Source organism: Nuphar pumila, chromosome 4 (assembly GCF_984573655.1).
Source record: "Nuphar pumila chromosome 4, dmNupPumi1.hap1.1, whole genome shotgun sequence".
Taxonomy (NCBI): domain Eukaryota; kingdom Viridiplantae; phylum Streptophyta; class Magnoliopsida; order Nymphaeales; family Nymphaeaceae; genus Nuphar; species Nuphar pumila.
Window position 1 is genome coordinate 112,157,913 of NC_143252.1, and position 19,906 is coordinate 112,177,818.

Sequence of the window (19,906 nt, forward strand, 5' to 3'; positions counted from 1 at the left end):
GCTGCTGACATCTGTTCCAAATCGGGTATCTCCGATGACAAGAAGACAGAAACCCCAGAAGTCATCAATGCAAAATTAAGGTTGGAAGATGGAACACCTCTCGAGGATCCAACTCCCTATCGGCAACTTGTTGGGTCTCTAACCTATCTATCCATCACACGGCCAGACATTGCTCATGCCGTCCACTCTGTCAGTCAGTTTCAACATGCACCTACAACCGTGCACATGAGTGCAGTCTTAAGGATTGTCAGATATATCAAAAATACCATAACTAAGGGAGTTTTTCTTTCTTCTGCCTCGTCACTTGATTTAATTGCTTATACCGATGCAGATTGGGGAGGAAATCCCAATGACCGTGTCTCAACTACCGGTTTTTGTGTTTTCTTAGGTGACTCTATGATTTCGTGGAGATGCAAGAAGCAACACAAAGTATCATTGTCCTCGACGGAAGCAGAATATCGTGCTATGGCCACTACAACCATGGAACTTGTGTGGCTAAGAAGCCTCCTCAGTGATATGGGCATTGTCATCTCTACTCCTTCGAAGATGTGTTGTGACAACAAAAGCGCAATCTATATTGCAAGCAATCACACCTTCCATGAGCGTACTAAACATATTGAGATGGACTGCCATTACGTTCGGGATGAATACCTAAGAGGAACTATAGCACTACCTTACGTCACATCAGAGTACCAGTTGGCGGACTTCTTCACTAAGGCTCTTGCGGCTCCTCGGTTTTTGTTTCTCCTTAACAAGCTTTCGGTTATATCCCCGTAAAGCTTGAGGGAGGGTGTTAAAATATATGTAATTCATATATATATATATATATATATATATATATATAAAATACCCGATAGGGGTATTTCTGTCATTTCACAAGTACCCGATAGGGGTACTTGTTTTTCTTTGTTTATTTTTCTCTTTATTTTTTGTAAAATGTATTTTTTATTTTTTTGTTTTTTGCTCACTCAAAAGGGGCCCCACCATGTAGTCGATGGGGCCTCCAACGGTCACATTAGTGACCGTTGGGGGCTCCCAACGACTACATGGGGAGCCCCCTAGGTGGCTCTCCTTTTAAGGCCTCTTGGCCCTCTCCCTCTCCTCCTCTTGTGTATAAATAGGGGTGCTCCCCTCTTGTATTTTTCACTCTTGAGAGCTCTCTCTCTTTCAATAAGAGGCATTTATATTTTTATGTTGTGTTGTCTCTTGTGGGTTTGGGTATTAGCCCCTCTTTGTTTGTTCATTAGTAGATGTTGTAAGTGCTTAGTGCACTCTTTGCTTTTCCGCATATTTCATTACAGCTAGTTCATCTCAAATAGAAGATAAAATACCATAAAAATCCCTTGCACTTTTATCTTCTTGTTTGATATTACGTATTTTGTCTTGAAGATAATATAACCTAGCCATATCTTTTTGGATGAAGGTATTCTTTAGAAAAATCCATGCATCACATGCTCTTTTAAACTTGATGATGTTGGTGGCGATTTTGAACTCCATGGTATTCATGAACCATGAGAGAATTTGAGCATTGCTAGCTTCTCAATCTTTTAACTTGTTTTGATATTCTTGCGAAGCTTTCTCTTTTTCTTCTTCGGATAGAGCTTTGACTTGATCTCTTTCTTCTTGTCAATTTTAGTTGATGTTCATTAGTGGTTCCACTAACAAAACCCCATAGCTTTTTACCTTTGATGTAGTTCTCCATAACAATTGGCCACATCAAATAATTGTTTTCATTGAGCTTGTAGGAGATGACGGATGCGGAATCTCTTTCTCCTATAATAAAAAATACTTGTGAAGAAGGATTGTATGAGAACTAAAGATTGAAGAGCACCAAGTAGGATAATCCCAAGATTGCTTTCACTACTTCAAGAGCCATGCTCTGATACCATGTAATGAAACAAGAGTGCGCAAATAAAATGCCAACAAAGGGCTACACAAGTGCACAAATAAAAATATGGTCTCTAATGGACCGACAACAATCTCATAAAAGAGATACAAGAAATATGAAATCCACAAGAACACAAAAGCATAAAGCTCACAAGAGCATAACGCAAAAGGTATTTGGATTAAGACACAACAAATGCTTTAGAAAAGCATAAAGATACAAGAGGAGGTGAGGCTTTATTTATAGAGCCTCACATTACATAAAGGGATCCAACGGTTATATTTATGACCGTTGGGGGCAGTCCAACGACTAGTTGGACTGACCTCCCAACAGTCATATTGATTTAACAATAAAAAAACAAAAATAAAAATAAAAAGACTTTTCAGTCCCTAATGGACTTTACTAAAATACATTACATGAAATGACCAGAATACTCTTGATATACATATATTTATAAACATACATATATCAAGTAATATGTACACAGTATTTTAACACAACCCCCTATCCTCAAATTGGCTTTGAGTAATATAAGAGACAAAAATATTGTGGAGCGGCTGAAAAAATGTGGGAGGCTTGCCTCCTTGGCATGGACACTTGCTCTTGCCATTTTCCGGCCTTTTATATCCACAATCTCTGTTTTATTACCTATAAGCAACCACAAAATTATAGAGGCATCATCGTAAACTTGGATGGCATCCTTGATCGTTTTCCATCTGCCCATGAGAAAAACTGCCTTGTTTCTTCTTTCTCTCTTCTAAGGATTTTGCAGCTGTAAGCTGTCAACTAGGAAAAAAAAAGGATGATTATATTGATGACTTTAATATTGGTGATGATAATGATGATGATGGTGATATCAATGACATTTGTGGTGGTAGTAATTATGAAGAACAAGATTGTGTCATCATGATAAATGATCAAGGAAAATAAGGTGTGAAGATGCTGATGATGATAAATGTGGTGAATGATGGGGCAAAAAGAAGTAAAATAAAAATAGTTGATTATGTTGATAATGAATTTGCGGTGTGTGCATTAGAAAGAGATTATTTAATTAAGAAAGTTGTAACACTAATTCTAAGTTTTACAAATACATTATCATCCAAGCACTCTTTCAATTGTCCAAGTGTTAGTTCTAAAAACAAAATTTTAATACAAATTGATTTTTTAAAATATTTTTTTTCAAAGTAAAATTTTGAAAAATGTCATCAGAACAAGGCTTTGCATCAGAACAAGGCTTTGTTAACTTATTTGATCTGTCTATTTTTTATGCTATAGTTTTGAATGATGCTTGTGTTGCATCTGAAGTGTCTTTGTTTGAGCATTTTGTATTATCTGTGGAGCTAATGCATAGAATCTTTTAGTAATGTCAAACGGTCTCAGGTTTTGGCTGAACATTATCCTAGGGGTCACAGAGAATTGCAAGGTTCCTTCTTCAAAATGCATGGACCGCTTGATACCATCTCTTGGTTTACTGATCATGGTGTTCAGCTCAAGGTTATTTTGAGGTCTTATGTTTTTTTATCATTATATTTTTGTTTTTATGCATTTCAATGTTTTTACAGCTGCTATTGGTCATGTCTTTTTAGACAGAAGATGATGGAAGGGTATTCCCAGTTAGCAACAATTCATCTACTATAGTGGACTGTCTTTTGAATCAAGCAAGGAGAAGTGGAGGTGTAGTTTTGTAATTTATTCAGTGCCAATTCTTACAAGTGTGGTAGCATATTGCTCCTTCTCTTTTTTATTTTAGATATATATAGAGTGAATACTGAATAGATATTTGGAACTTGAGTTCTTTAGGTGAATAAATTAAATATAGAACTGAACAAACTTGCTTGCATGCCTACTCAATAACTTCATTGCCCATCTACATCTTATGGAAACATGCAAATGATTAAGGTTATAGATCATTTTTACCCATTTGCGGACATTAACTAAGATCTCATATGCATTTTTTGTTCAGATTAGTGGATTTCTGGTGCTCTACTCCTACTTGACATTGGAGAACCTTGATTCCTAAAGAATCTGTTTTATCATTAGCTGATAACAGAGGAATACGAGGACATGTATGAAATAGTATAGTACTTGTCTAGCCTGATTAAATAACTGATTCCAACTATGCAAATTTCTCTCTGTGTTTCAATGCTTTCTTCATGAAATAATGAGTTGCAAAAGTTTGTTTCTGGAAAATATATTTGTAACGACCCCAACTCATCCCCTCGAAAATGCGGAATTTTTTTTTTTGATGTGAAAATATTCCCAGAGACCTGGGGCCTTTACAGTTCCACTCACCGCTGGATAACCACACACCACGATAGAGCTTACACTTATCTTCCAAACCAACATCAAATCATTATTCATTTATTGAAAAACTGATAAACATGTCTAGAGACACTTGCATAATGAATTACTGAAAGTGCAACATCAATTAATAGAACAAAAAAGGAAAACAAAAGTAAAGCCATGATGTCCCTGTTAAAATGTACCTATTATATATATATATATAAATTCTGTTTATTACATCAATACCCGATAGGGGTATTTTTGTAATTTCACAGTTGTTTTAGAAAACAACTATTTTTTCTTTTTTGAATAAATGTAATTTTTATTTTTTATTTTTTCATTTCTTTTTTATTCTTTTTGAGGACCTAAAGGGGCTCCAACATAGAAGTCGTTGGAGCCCCCAACGGTCACAAATGTGACCGTTGGGGGCTCCCAACGACTCTATGGGAGCCCCCTTTTGGCTCTCCTTTTGAGGCCCTTTGGCCCTCCTTTTTCCTCCTCTTCCTCTTGTATAAATAGGGGTGATCCCCTTGTGTATTCTCATCTTGGAGAGCTCCTCTCTCTTTTCAATAAGAGGCTTTGTATATTGTTGCCTTCTTAAAGGCTTGTGCTTGTATTGTCCCTTCGTGGACTTGTGATATTTTCTCTTATTCATTGTTGTATGTGCTTGCATGCACTCTTTATATTTCCGCAATATCTCATTACATGGTATCAGAGCCACTTGATTCTTGAAGGAAAGGTGTGGTTCGTGTATCTCTTATTTTGGTGGACATCTTCTCACTTCTTGGCAACATCATGGAGACAAAGATTGATCTTTCTTTCAAACTCAATGGAAAGAACTATATGATGTGGGCATCGGCAATGGAGAATAATCTCAAAGGGAAGAAGCTTTAGGGTTATGTCATGGGGACCGTTCCGGAACCTAAGCTTATGCTCACAAAAATGGAAGAAGATCAAGAAAAAGCTCTTGAGGGAGATGCTCGTCTCAAGGCCATTGAAAGTCATCAAAAGGAAGTAGAAGATTGGGAAAGCAATCACGCAAAAATCCTTGCGTGGTTTATGAACAATGTGGAGCTTAAGGTATGTGCTAATATAGCTAAATTTCGTAGAGCCAATGAGGCTTGGTCCTTTATGAGGGGTATGTATACCCAAAAGGATCTTGCAAGAGCATACTTCTTGCAAGAAAAAATTAGAACCACCAAGCAAGGTGATTCTAGCATTCAAGACTACTATAGTGCCCTTAACCCACTATGGGATGAATTGGCTCTTTTAGAGCCAAAGTGGGTTTCTATGGAAGATGTTGATTTAAGACAAAAACAAATGGAACAAGAGCGATTGTTTCAATTTCTTTTTGGGCTACGCCCCGAATTTGAGCAAGTGAGATCCTCACTTCTCCATAGATCTATTTTTCCTCCTATTGAGGATGCTATTGCCGAAATCACTCAAGAGGAGACAAGGCTTGGCATGAGTAAGCATGTTGATGAAGTCCTTGCCGTATCCAAACCGGGTAACAATGTTAGAACCTATAAGCCTCCTCATTTTGGGAAACAAGGGAACTTCAATGGAGGAAGAAAAATGATTGTTTGCCATTATTGCAATGAGCCGGGTCACATTAGACCCGTTTGTCCAAAGCTTATGGGAGCCTTCAAGCCTAAAGTAGCCTCTCTTGAAGAAACCACCTCCAAAGAAGATGAAGGCAAAAACAATGACATTAAAGAAACTCTTGGACAAATATCTATGGCTCTCCAACAAATGCTTAAAGTTTCTTCCTCCACATCGGGTGCGGCCATTGCTTCAACATCATCACCCGGTACGTATTCTTGGATCCTTGATTCCGGAGCTTCTTTTCATATGACCCCTCATGAGAATGCACTTAGTGATGTTTGCATCAATTCAAAGGACTCTTGTGTCTCAGCGGCCGATGGAACCTTTTTGAAAATTTCAAGTATTGCTCTTTTAAAGATTCTCAAAATTTTTGTGTTCCAAAAGTAAGAGTTGTTCCCAAATTAAATTTAAACCTTTTTTCGGTTTCTCAAATTGCCGACCATGGATGTGAAATATCTTTCTCATCTAATGGTTGCTTTGTGCAGGATCTCCGGTCCGGGAAGCGGATTGGGCAAGGCCATAGAAAGGGAGACCTCTATTATATGGACCATCTTGATCTCCCTACAAACTTTTTTTGTTCTTATGTCCAAGAAAAAAATATGGAAACTTGGCATAAAAGACTTGGTCATCCAAGTTATTCCAAAATGTATCTCTTTCCTTTTGGAAACAAATTTTGTAAGGAAAAAGAAATTAATTGCAAAGATTGCATTTTTAGAAAAATGAAGTCTATTCCTTTTCCAACTAGATCTTTTTTTCTCATCAAGGCCTTTTGAATTGGTGCATTCGGATGTTTGGGGTCCTTCTCCGGTTATGTCTAAAGGGGGTTATTCATATTATGTTACGTTTATTGATGACTTTACTCGGTATGTTTGGATTTATTTCCTTAGTCATAAGTCGGAAGTATTTACTTTCTTTAAAGATTTTCATAAAAAGGTTCAAAATCAATTTCAAAGTAACATATCTATTTTAAGATCCGATTCCGGTGGTGAATACTTATCTCACGAATTCTAAAACTATTTAAACCAAAATGGCATTTGTCATCAAAAGTCATGTCCTAGGACTCCCCAACAAAATGGCCTAGCGGAAAGGAAACATAGGCACATTATAGAAACCGCTAGAACATTGCTTGTGTCTAGAAATATTCCAAAAAATTTTTGGGCGGAAGCCGTTCTTACCTCAACCTATCTAATCAATAGAATGCCCTCTTCTAAGTTAAAAAATGCTTCTCCTTATGAGAAACTCTTTAAGTTTTCACCCGATTTTAATCGACTTCGTATTTTTGGTTGCAAATGTTTTGTCCTACTACATAAAAGGGATAAGTTATCTCCCAAAGCAATTGAATGTTTATTTTTTGGATATGGTGAAAATAAAAAAGGGTATAGATGTTATGATTTTAAGAATGATAAACTATATGTTTCAAAAGATGTAACATTTCTCGAAGAAGAAAACGGTTTTGATAAAATAGAAGAGACAAATGAAATCGATTATGTATTCTTATATGATCTTATTGATGACATACAAGAAGAATCTCTTGAAAACATAGATGACACTCCCGAGGTATCCCCTCTTGACATAACACTCTCAAATGATAGTAATTCAAATACAAATGTTCATGATAGCAATGCCAATATAAATGTTTACTCAAGAAGAAATCAAGAAAAACCTATTAGTGCCCTCGAAAAATACTCTCAAATTTCCGAATCCATTGAGGAACCACAAGTTAGGCATTCTTCTAGAATATCAATACCCCCAAATAGGTTTGTCTCCTATGACTCTTTAACTCCCAACTATCGGGCATGTTTGATAACTCTACACTCTTATTTTGAACCAACTCACTATAATCAAGCTAAATCTATACCTCATTGGGTTGAAGCAATGCAAGTTGAACTAAATGCTTTAAAAAAGGCCAATACTTGGGAAGTAGTTGATCTACCCTCACACAAAAAACCTATTGGTTGTAGTTGGGTCTTCAAAGTTAAAACTAAAAGCGATGGCTCTTTGGAACGATATAAAGCAAGATTGGTGGCTAAGGGATACTCCCAAGAATATGGTATTGATTACGAAGAAACATTCGCCCCCGTAGCTCGTATGACAAGTGTCAGAACCTTAATAGCTGTCGCATCAACCAAAAAATGGCCTATTTATCAACTTGACGTAAAAAATGCTTTTTTAAATGGAAGTTTAAGTGAAGAAGTGTATATGGATCCACCACCCGGAATAAATATTAAGCAAGGTCAAACACTTCGGCTTTTAAAGGCATTATATGGTCTTAAACAAGCTCCTAAGCCTTGGTATGATCGTTTTAGTGATATCATGATAAAATTAGGATTTCATTCTTGTTATACTGACACTGCTCTTTTTGTTAAAAATGCAGGTTCTAGTATCGTAATTTTGTTGCTTTATGTTGATGATATGATTATCACAGGAAATGATCAAAGTAGTATTATTAATGTTAAAAATATGTTAAAAGATAATTTTGATATGTCTGATTTAGGTTTTCTCAGATATTTTCTTGGAATTGAGGTTGCATATTCTCCTAGAGGATATATTTTGTCACAGATGAAGCTTGCTGCAGATATATGTTATAAGTCTGGGATTTCTGATGATAAGAAGGTAGAGACTTCCGAGGTTATTAATGCCAAGTTGCGGTTAGAGGATGAGGTTCTTCTGGAAGATCCTACACCGTACAGACAACTCATTGGGTCTCTTACATATTTAACCATCACCAGACCAGATATCACTCATGCGGTTCACTCAGTCAGTCAATTTCAGCATGCTCCTACAACCGTGCATATGAGTGCGGTTCTTCGAATCATCCGCTACATTCGGAATACCATCAATAAAGGGCTATTTCTATCCTCCTCTTCCCCTTTGAATCTTCTTGCTTATACTGATGCAGATTGGGGAGGTAATCCCAATGATCGAGTCTCAACTACTGGTTTTTGTGTCTTTTTAGGGGACTCATTGATTGCCTGGCGATGCAAGAAGCAGCAGAAGGTTTCACTATCATCCACTGAAGCTGAGTACCGGGCAATGGCAACCACAACAATGGAACTTGTATGGCTTCGCAGTTTGCTTAAAGATATGGGAGTTGATATTACTGAAGCCTCAAAGCTGTGCTGTGACAATAAGAGTGCTATCTATATTGCCAGCAATCATACCTTTCATGAACGTACGAAACATATCGAAATGGATTGCCACTATGTTCGTGATGAATTTTTACGAGGAACTATTGCTCTGTCATATGTCACTTCAGAATATCAGTTGGCAGACTTCTTCACTAAAGCTCTTCCAGCTCCTCGGTTCATGTTTCTTCTCGGCAAACTTTCCGTCCTTCCCCCGTAAAGTTTGAGGGGGGGTGTTAAAATGTACCTATTATATATATATATATATATATATATATATATATATATATATATATATATATAAATCCTGTTTATTACATCAATACCCGATAGGGGTATTTTTGTAATTTCACAGTTGTTTTAGAAAACAACTATTTTTTCTTTTTTGAATAAATGTAATTTTTATTTTTTATTTTTTCATTTCTTTTTTATTCTTTTTGAGGACCTAAAGGGGCTCCAACATAGAAGTCGTTGGAGCCCCCAACGGTCACAAATGTGACCGTTGGGGGCTCCCAACGACTCTATGGGAGCCCCCTTTTGGCTCTCCTTTTGAGGCCCTTTGGCCCTCCTTTTTCCTCCTCTTCCTCTTGTATAAATAGGGGTGATCCCCTTGTGTATTCTCATCTTGGAGAGCTCCTCTCTCTTTTCAATAAGAGGCTTTGTATATTGTTGCCTTCTTAAAGGCTTGTGCTTGTATTGTCCCTTCGTGGACTTGTGATATTTTCTCTTATTCATTGTTGTATGTGCTTGCATGCACTCTTTATATTTCTGCAATATCTCATTACAGTCCCTCTAAGATGTATCCAGCAAGTGCGTAACACCCGTGACTTGCCCAGACACCAGTTGCTTCAATGAGTTCCTGCTCCTGTGAAAAACCATAAAAAGGAGGGGTTACAAATCCAAAGGATTTTGCGTACAGATCCCTCTAATGAAAATAAATGAGCATAAAGAACACAAGTACAATTTTATGCAATTCTCCTTGAGGAAAAACAATTATTACATCTACTCAATCCAACTTAAGCATCCATGCAACATCATTTAAGTATGTATAAACTTTAATCAATAACAGGTATTCACTTTGAGTAAGCAGGGTATTCTACATACATTAAAGAGTAACCATCACCTATCAACAACATATATCAGGGAAAAGAAACAGACCATGCCTGATCTAATGCATAGCAAAATTATGCATGATATATGTGTAATGTATGAACACCTTATTTTCTTTTATTTAAGTTCATGTTTCCATATGCATGTCCTATTAAATGCATACAATTTTAAGTTCCTCTTTTTAATTCCATCGCCCGCGGATACACCAAACGGGTAAAATCCCCGAGGTCAAGTTAGGTTCCTAGGGTAGCTTAGCACACAATTTATATTTTATTACTGGGTTTCAACTTAGCTCTCGACCGAATCACCTTCGGAACATTAGACCTCCACATCTAATGTCGGGGACACAAGGGACACCCCACGCCCACAAGTGCCACTTCCTTGGTACCATAACCTCACAGCTGTGACTAACACACCACTCCCGGGTAAAGTGGCGGATTCTCCCTAAAACCGTGGCCAGGAGAAGAACCTCAATATCGGGTTCAGGGGCAACAACGCACACAGAGTTTTTGTATCCTCACAGTCTCCCCAAGACCGGATAACTAAGATTCTCATACTCCAGATGAGATATCTCACAATGTATATTACACTGTTCTTGTTTCATTATATTTTTATTAAAGTCGATTCTTTAAGTTTACAACCCCATATGCAAAAGTAAAGTGAAAACCCGCATCCTCCCTTGCGGGAGCCCTTACGGGACTCCAGCCCGTGAGGACAACGGGAACAGTGTAGTAGTGTGCCCTACCAACTTGTGTGGTTTGAATGATGCTATTAAACATATCATTTTTACATTCTCACTACGTGTACTACCTCATCACATATGGGTATCCACCAATACATATCTCCTGTGAGTATGTGCACGCGAATAAACCCTGCAATTTCGCATACTTATGTTAAATGAGACATCAATAGTCTAGTAGAAACATGACTATACTGTAAAATTGTCTATGAAAAGACAATACTCATACGAGCACAAAAAATATGGAAAAGATGTGCACGAAGGCACTCTCACAACACTTGAACAAATACGCAAAAAAACGTAAAAATAAACATGGACGATGGCATGTATTTTATAGAAGGAACGGAATGCTTGAGACTCTCAAGCTTAGAAATTTACAAGGGGGAACACCCCTATTTATACAAGAAATGGGAGGTGCTTGGGGGCTCCCCAAAGGAGTCGTTGGGGAGCTCCCAACGGTCACAATTGTGACCGTTGGGGGCTCCCCAACGACTCTATTGGGGAGACCCCCAAGGCACCTTTTTGAAAATACAAAAAGGAAAAATAAAAATAAAAGAAATTAAAAAATAAAGAAAAAGTTACAACATATTCCAAATGGAATATGCGCAAAAGTGTAAAAGGACTAAAATACCCTTTTCAGGTAAAAAGGGGAAAATGTATAAATATATATACTTATATATAGAGATACGTATACATATAACATATGTATACGTATCTCTAGGTATATAAGTATATATATTTATACTTACAATAATGTTTTTGAGTATACATTTTAACACCCCCCCTCAAACTTACGGTGTGATAACCGCAAGTTTGTTAAGAAGGAAATGAAATCTAGGCGAACAAAGTGCTTTTGTGAAGAAGTCCGCAAGTTGATACTCAGACGTCACGTATGGCAGATCAATGACCTTCTTCAAGTATTCTTCCCTGACATAATGGCAGTCCATCTCTATATGCTTTGTTCGCTCATGAAATGTGTGGTTCTTGGCAATGTAGATTGCACTTTTATTGTCACAGCAAAGTTTGGTTGGTTCTTTGACAACTACTCCCATATCTTCCAAGAGGCTTCTAATCCATACTATTTCCATGGTGGTAGATGCCATGACTCTATATTCGGCTTCAGTGGATGACAGGGAAACCTTTTGTTGCTTTTTGCATCGCCATGAGATCAAGGACTCACCTAAGAAAACACAGAAACCAGTGGTGGAGTGACGGTTACTAGGGTCACCTCCCCAATCTGAGTCAGTATAAGCAAGCAATTTCAATTCAGAGGAAGATGATAGAAATACTCCCTTATTTACCGTTCCCTTCAAATATCTGATGATGCGGAGCACAACACTCATATGAATGGTTGTAGGAGCATGCTGAAACTGACTGGCGATGTGTATAGCATGTGACAAGTCGGGTCGAGTAATGCTAAGATACATTAAAGACCCTACCAACTGCCTGTAAGGAGTAGGATCGGTTAGAGGAACACCGTCGTCAATCTTCATTTTTGCTCCCACAACTTCAGGAGTTTCGCATACTTTGTCATCAGAAATACCTGACCTATCAATAATCTCGCAGGCAAGTTTAGATTGAGATAGAAAATAACCACGTTGCGAATAGGCAACCTCAATTCCAAGAAAATATGTCAGAAAACCTAAGTCTGACATCTCAAATTTTGAAGTCAAGACAGACTTAATACCCTTGACTCCTTGAACATCATCACCTGTTATTAACATGTCATCAACGTAAAGTAATAAAATTACAATCCCTGCATTAGATTTTCTAGTAAACAAAGCAGTGTCAGTATAACATGATGAAAAACCATTTTCCAACATTACACTGGTAAATCTATCATACCAGGCTTTGGGGGCCTGCTTTAAGCCATAGAGAGCCTTACGAAGACGAAGAACTTTATCCTTAGGAATTATCATGCCTGGTGGGGCATCCATATATACTTCTTCGTTAAGATCACCATTTAAAAAAGCATTTTTAACATCCATTTGAAAAATGTTCCAATTTTTAATAGATGCAATAGTAATAAGACACCTAACGGTAACCATCCGAGCTACAGGGGCAAAGGTTTCTTCGTAATCAATTCCATACTCTTGCCCATACCCTTTAGCAACTAATCGAGCTTTATACCTTTCTAAAGAACCATCACTCTTAGTTTTAACTTTAAAAACCCACCGACAGCCTATAGTTTTCTTTCCTATAGGTAGAGTTTGAAAATCCCAAGTTCCTGCCCTTTTAAGAGCGTTAAGTTCACTTTGCATGGCATCTTGCCATTCTATACATTTTTTAGCTTCTGCAAAATTTCTTGGTTCGAAATAAGAGTGAATAGCACTAAGACAAGCCCTATATCGGGGTCAAAAGAATCAAACGATACAAAGCGGGTTGGAGGTCTTCTATTTCTTTCAGATCTTCTATGGTCAAGAGGAGTGGAAAGCTCACTATATTGATCAATAGCACTTCTAAAGGTGTCTTGGTTTCTACGAGAGTAGGTAATAGGCTCACTTGAAACTCTACTTCCTGGATCATTATGTTCACCAATATCTTCATCATTTTCCTCATCATGGTTTAATGATACATCATCATCACTGGATATGTCATCATTACTAGATAGCAAGTCAAATAAGGAGTAATCAAAATTTTCTTGTTGAGAAACATTTTTTTCAAAACCATTCTCATTTTCTAAAAAGGTTACATTTCTAGAGACATATAGCTTATCCTCTCGAAGATCATAACAACGAAACCCTTTTTGAGTTTCGGAATAACCAAGAAAAGCACAAGGGATAGCCTTGGGTGAAAGCTTGTCATTCTTATCCGTAAGTATGAAACACTTACATCCGAAGACCCTTAACCTATTATAATCAGGTTCAAGCTTATGTAGAATCTGAAAAGGAGATATTTTGCCTAATAACCTAGATGGTAGACGATTTATTAAATAAACAGAAGCAAGGGCTGCTTCGGCCCAAAAGTTTTTAGGAATATTTTGAGATATAAGAAGAGTCCTAGTGGTCTCAATAATGTGCCTATGTTTCCTTTCAGCCAACCCATTCTGTTGAGGTGTTTTAGGACAAGACCTTTGGTGAATAATACCGTGATCCTCAAGATATACCTTAAAGTGATTGGAGAGATATTCTCCCCCAGAGTCACTTCTAAAAATCTTTATGTTGCTATTGAATTGATTCTTAATCATTGAGTGAAAATTTTTAAAACATGAAAACACTTCATGTTTAAACTTAAGAAAATATATCCACGAGTAACGGGAAAAGTCATCCACAAATATTACATAATAAGAAAAACCTCCTTTTGAAACCACAGGTGCGGGTCCCCAAACATCTGAGTGAACAATTTCGAAAGTTTTGGAAGAGAACATAGTTCTTTGCTCAAAAGGTAAGCTGCGCATTTTTCCGAGAATGCAGTCATTACAAGAAAAAGAGCTTTTACATAGGTCTTTTGCAAAATGTAAATATGATAACTTGGTGATATTAGGATGACCAAGTCTTTTGTGCCATACATTTATATCTTTATGTCGGGCAACATTACACAAAACTTTTGGAACTTGAAGAGATTCCATATAGTATAGATCTCCTCTTCTAAAGCCTTTCCCAATCAACTTCCCGGACTGGCGATCCTGTATTAAGCATTTGTCACAAGAGAATTTAATATCACAGCCATGGTCCGTGAGTTGAGAAACAGAGAGGAGGTTTAAGTTAAGTTTAGGTATAAATCTGATTTTTGGAATAGAAAACTCTTGAGTTTCAAAATTACCTATTCCTTTAATTTCAAGAGAGGTTGCATCAGCAGTGGAGACATAAGATGGGGAACGATTTTTCAAATAATCGGAAAGTGACAAAAAGTTTGGGGACATATGAAAAGATGCACCAGAGTCCAAAAGCCAAGAGATTTTACCTGGAGGAGAAGACGTGGATACGGCCGCACCGGAGGTAGATCCCTTGAGGAGAGGTTGAAGGGCTTCCATTATTTGATTTATAGAAAGGGTCCCACTTGAAGATGCCTCATCCTTCTGTGGTACCCCAGTAGTAGCCATAGCTAGAAGTCTCTTCCATTTAGGACATACGGGTTTGATGTGTCCCGGTTTTTTACAAAAATGACAAATAGTTTTGCTATAGTCCCTTCTTCCTCTTTGACCACCATTTTCACCTTGATTTTGGAATTTAAAATGAGGGGGACGATAGGTTTTTACATTGTTTCCGGGTCTTGCTACGGCATTGACCTCACTATGTTCTTCAATATTACAAGGGACCGCAAGAACATTTGGTCCTTGTTTACATAAATTCATACGAGTCTCTTCACCACTTAACTTGGTGAGAACATCTTCAAGAGAAGGGGGAGTGAAAGAGGAGAGAAGAGATGACCTTATTTGCTCAAATTCGGGCCTTAGCCCATTTAAGAAATTGAAGAACCGATCTTCTAGTTGCTTATGACGGAGCTCAATTGCCTCTCCACTCCATTTAGGTTTAAGCATTGCAAGCTCATCCCAAATAGAGGAAAGATCGGCAAAGTAGTCCCTAATCGTCATTTCACCTTGGGAGAGAGAGATAGCCTTCTTTTGAAGGTAATACTTATGAGAGAGATCCCTTGAGGTGTACATTTTTTCAAGATAATGCCAAGCTTCCGATGCCTTTTTGAATTTAATAATGTTGGCATTAATCTTGGTTTCTACGGATGAGAAAAACCAAGAGAGAATCTTGAAATTCTTCATTTCCCATTCATCGTGTTTCTTGGAGTATTCTTCAAGAGCTTTGGTTCTTTCTTCTCCCTCAAGAATCTTGATTTCGCCTTCTTTAACTATGGTAATCTTGGGTTCCGGTTCCGGAATAGTGCCAAGAACATATCCCCATAGGCCTTTCCCTTTTATATGAGCCTCCATATTTCCGGCCCAAACATGATAGTTGGACCCATTTAATTTGAAACCAAGAGCAAGATGGGACTCTTTTTCGTCCATTAGAGAGAAGAGAGATAGAAAAAAAAGCGTACCAACACAATATTTCCAACACCAATTTTGCACAAGATTCTTCTAAAATATTTGAGAAGAAAGATCCACCACTTCAATCTTCAAGGATCGGAAGACACGTTTTTCGAGGCGCTCAAAAAAGAAGAATCCCACGATCTTCAATAATCAACCTTGCTTTGATACCATGTAAAATTGTCTATGAAAAGACAATACTCATACGAGCACAAAAAATATGGAAAAGATGTGCACGAAGGCACTCTCACAACACTTGAACAAATACGCAAAAAAGCGTAAAAATAAACATGCACGATGGCATGTATTTTATAGAAGGAACGGAATGCTTGAGACTCTCAAGCTTAGAAATTTACAAGGGGGAACACCCCTATTTATACAAGAAATGGGAGGTGCTTGGGGGCTCCCCAAAGGAGTCGTTGGGGAGCTCCCAACGGTCACAATTGTGACCGTTGGGGGCTCCCCAACGACTCTATTGGGGAGACCCCCAAGGCACCTTTTTGAAAATACAAAAAGGAAAAATAAAAATAAAAGAAATTAAAAAATAAAGAAAAAGTTACAACATATTCCAAATGGAATATGCGCAAAAGTGTAAAAGGACTAAAATACCCTTTTCAGGTAAAAAGGGGAAAATGTATAAATATATATACTTATATATAGAGATACGTATACATATAACATATGTATACGTATCTCTAGGTATATAAGTATATATATTTATACTTACAATAATGTTTTTGAGTATACATTTTAACATATACATTTTACACGTATACTCATAACACTACTCATTCCCATCAAAATGTACATCTATTAAAAACTCATACTCCTCCTGTCAAACCGAACAATATATCACTGAAGAAGAAAAGCAGGAATCATATATTATTTTTTTTTCTTTTTTTTTGTTTTAATAAACAAATCCAGCCCAGCCGACCTTGTCGGCTGGGTCTGACAGCATATGCACAGGCCCGGTCTGGGCCTGTGTATGCTGTCAAGACCTAAACAGCATAAAGAAAATCCCCTTTATGAAATTCTGTATATATATTATTTCTTTTTAATCCTGCGAAACCCAGCCGACCCTATCGGCCGGGCCCAACAGAATACACACAGACCCAGTTTGGGCATGTGTGTGCTGCGAGTAAACAACATCTTACATGTTTAACAACTATTTATGTATATATTTTCCTGTAACATCTGTACCACAAGCCAGCAAAAACAAGTCATTCATCACATGGAATAGACTACAGATTTCTCTCTAATTTAACTATACCATGAAGACATTATTTCGATAATATTCAATCACATGTAAGAAAAATAAAGAAAGCAAGAGTGTGAATGGATAACATGATTTCAAGCCCATCTCAAGCGAAACTCCATCCTGAAAGAACATGAACTGTACTATCAGCCTAGTGTGATCTCAGCCCACGACAACAAGGTAAAAATAAGCAGGCCAATATACACAGTTGAAGTCTTAAACAAAGCACAAGCTGCATTGTGAAAAGGCAATCCAACATAGGTTCATAAACACCCATTACTTGGTGGAACAACTCAGCGTGAACCCGACACGGATGTGTCCCTAATCATATGTAGAGTTCTCCCCCTACTTCCATTTAGACTATTCCAGAATATGCAAGAAGCTACACAGGGTTTTATCCATGGGTCCTAACATAAAAGGAATCCCACTACCGATACCCAGCCCATAGCCCCTTAAGAAAGTTTCTTAACGTAAGCCCACAATTCCAGATTTTTCCTTTACAGACAAACAAAAATTATCACTATTGAAAAACATGCACAGGCTGATCAAATTTATGAAACATACAAAAAAAAGAAATGACTAACGTCACATTCGAGTCAAAGATGTCAATGCACTTATCAATGCCAAGCAAGAACATCAGAATACTGAACCTAAAACCCCTTTTTTTTTTCTTCTTTGCTTTACCTGAGATCCCAGGCCAACACTCAGCCGATTGACTGAGTCGGTTGGGCCTGCCCTGGCCCTGCCACAACCAGCACCTGTACCCAACCAACCGGGTCGGTTGGGTCCCTGCCAAAACTAACACCACGCCCAGCCGACTGCGTCGGCTGGGCCTGTCGCCTACCACCATCAACTAAAGTGATGACCCCAAATCCCCTTTATTTTTTTTTTCAGGGTTTCCATCCTAAGGAAAAACACAAAATCGAACCAGGGTTTCGATTTCTCATCCATTTCCATGAGAGGGGACCCGTACCTCTTACGGTGATTTTCCGGTGGCCGGAGACGGCTGTCGCAGAGGGGTGCCGACTGGTGACGCTCCTTCCAACCGCCGTGAAGGAGATGCTCGAGGGGCCCTTGACGCCTGTGGTTGGCCAGTGATGGGCTCCTTCCTCCGGCGTGCGCACACAGAGAGAGAGAGAGAGAGAGAGAGAGAGAGAGAGAGAGAGAGAGAGAGAGAGAGAGAGAGAGATCTTTGGGGAAACAAAAAGCGAGAGGGGGAAACCCACCCGAGAGCCCCCCCTGCTTTTGAAAGGGATAGCCCGGCAAGGTCGGGGCCGAACCTCCCACCGGCGGCTGCGCCTCAAGGCCTCCTCCCCCATGCGATACCGTTAGGGTTCTCTCTCAGAACCCTAACCTCTGAGTCCCTCTTTTGCTCCAGACTTATCGGGTTGCCCCTTCTTCTATTTTTTTTTTTTTCGTTTCAGATTTTATCGGGCAACCCTTATCGGGTTGCCCCTTACACTTATAAGCCCTGTTACACAAGGCTCGGCTCGGGTCCGGACCCGAGACCCGTAAGCCAACCCCAATGATATGGATCCACAGTTGGATCCAAATGGATCCAACTGTGGATCCCCAGATTAACCTTATAATAAAAAAAATTTATTTTATTATTTTTTTATTTCCTTTTGTTTGATACTATTTATAACTGCTTGCCCCTTTATGGGTCCTAGATCCGAAATGTGGATCTAGGCCCAAATTGCCTATTTTTTTTTTTGAAATATTTTGTAAGATGAACAAAAATTTAGTAGCAACATTTTTCGGTTTTTACATCCTTTCCCCCTAAAAAGAATTTCGTCCTCGAAATTAGAACGTACCAAATAAATGAGGGTACTGCTGACGCATAGCCGCCTCAGGTTCCCAAGTGCACTCATCCAGCCCGTGATGCTGCCAACGCACTTTTACGAACGAAATCGTCCTATTTCACAGCGTCTTTTCTTGATGGTCTACAATCTCTACTGGCTTTTCCTCCGCCGTCAAGTCAGGTTGCACCTCGATCACCTCATAGTGAATCACATGTGAGGGGTCAGGTATATATCTTCTCAACATCGAGACATGAAATACATCATGGATCTGCGAAAACTGGGGAGGGAGTGCTATTCGGTATGCGGTCTCCCCAACGCGCCCGAGAATCTCGAAAGGTCCAACATATCGAGGACTCAGCTTCCCCTTCTTTCCAAACCTGAAGACACTCTTCGTAGGCGAAATTCGAACAAACACATGATCGCCTACCTCAAACTTGAGCTCCCTGTGTCGCTGATCAGCATAGCTTTTCTGCCTGCTCTGTGCTGCAATCAATCGCTGTCGGATTAAACGCACCTGGTCCGCATAGTGCTCGATGATTTCGGGAGACTCCGTTGCTTTCACTCCAACCTTATCCCAGCACACTGGTGATCTACATGATCGGCCGTACAAAGCTTCATACGGGGCCATGCCAATACTGGCATGAAAACTGTTATTGTACGAAAACTCTGCCAACTTCACATGTTTGTCCCAATCGCCTGCCCAATCTAAAGCACATGCTCTCAGCGTATCCTCAAGCGTCTGGATCGTACGTTCTGACTGTCCATCCGTCTGCGGGTGGAACGCAGTGCTAAACTTCAATGTTGTGCCTAAAGCTTTCTGAAGCTGGCGCCAAAATCGAGATGTGAAACGCAGATCTAGATCTGACACTATCGAACGTGGCACCCCATGAAGTCTAACTATCTCATCGACGTAAAGGTTGGCCAAACTTTCCAAACTCTGACTGATTCTAATTGGAAGAAAATGGGCACTCTTTGTCAACTGATCTACTGTTACCCATATGGCATCTCGTTGTCGTCGGGTCGTAGGTAACCCTACTATGAAATCCATCGAGATGTCATCCCACTTCCACTCTGGAATCTCAAGTGGCTGCAGAAGTCCACCAGGTCTTTGGTGCTCAATC

The 19,906-nt window shown here is 38.8% G+C and overlaps 1 protein-coding gene across 1 annotated transcript in view; it reads left to right on the forward strand.

The window, feature by feature from the left end:
* Positions 1-19,906, forward strand: part of LOC149840604 (FAD/NAD(P)-binding oxidoreductase family protein) — a 79,730-nt gene that overhangs the window by 38,052 nt on the left and 21,772 nt on the right. The window contains exons 4-5 of the mRNA XM_090003223.1: positions 3,266-3,379; positions 3,472-3,559. Coding sequence (XP_089859349.1) covers positions 3,266-3,379; positions 3,472-3,559 — 202 coding nt within the window. The remainder of the gene's footprint in view (positions 1-3,265; positions 3,380-3,471; positions 3,560-19,906) is intronic.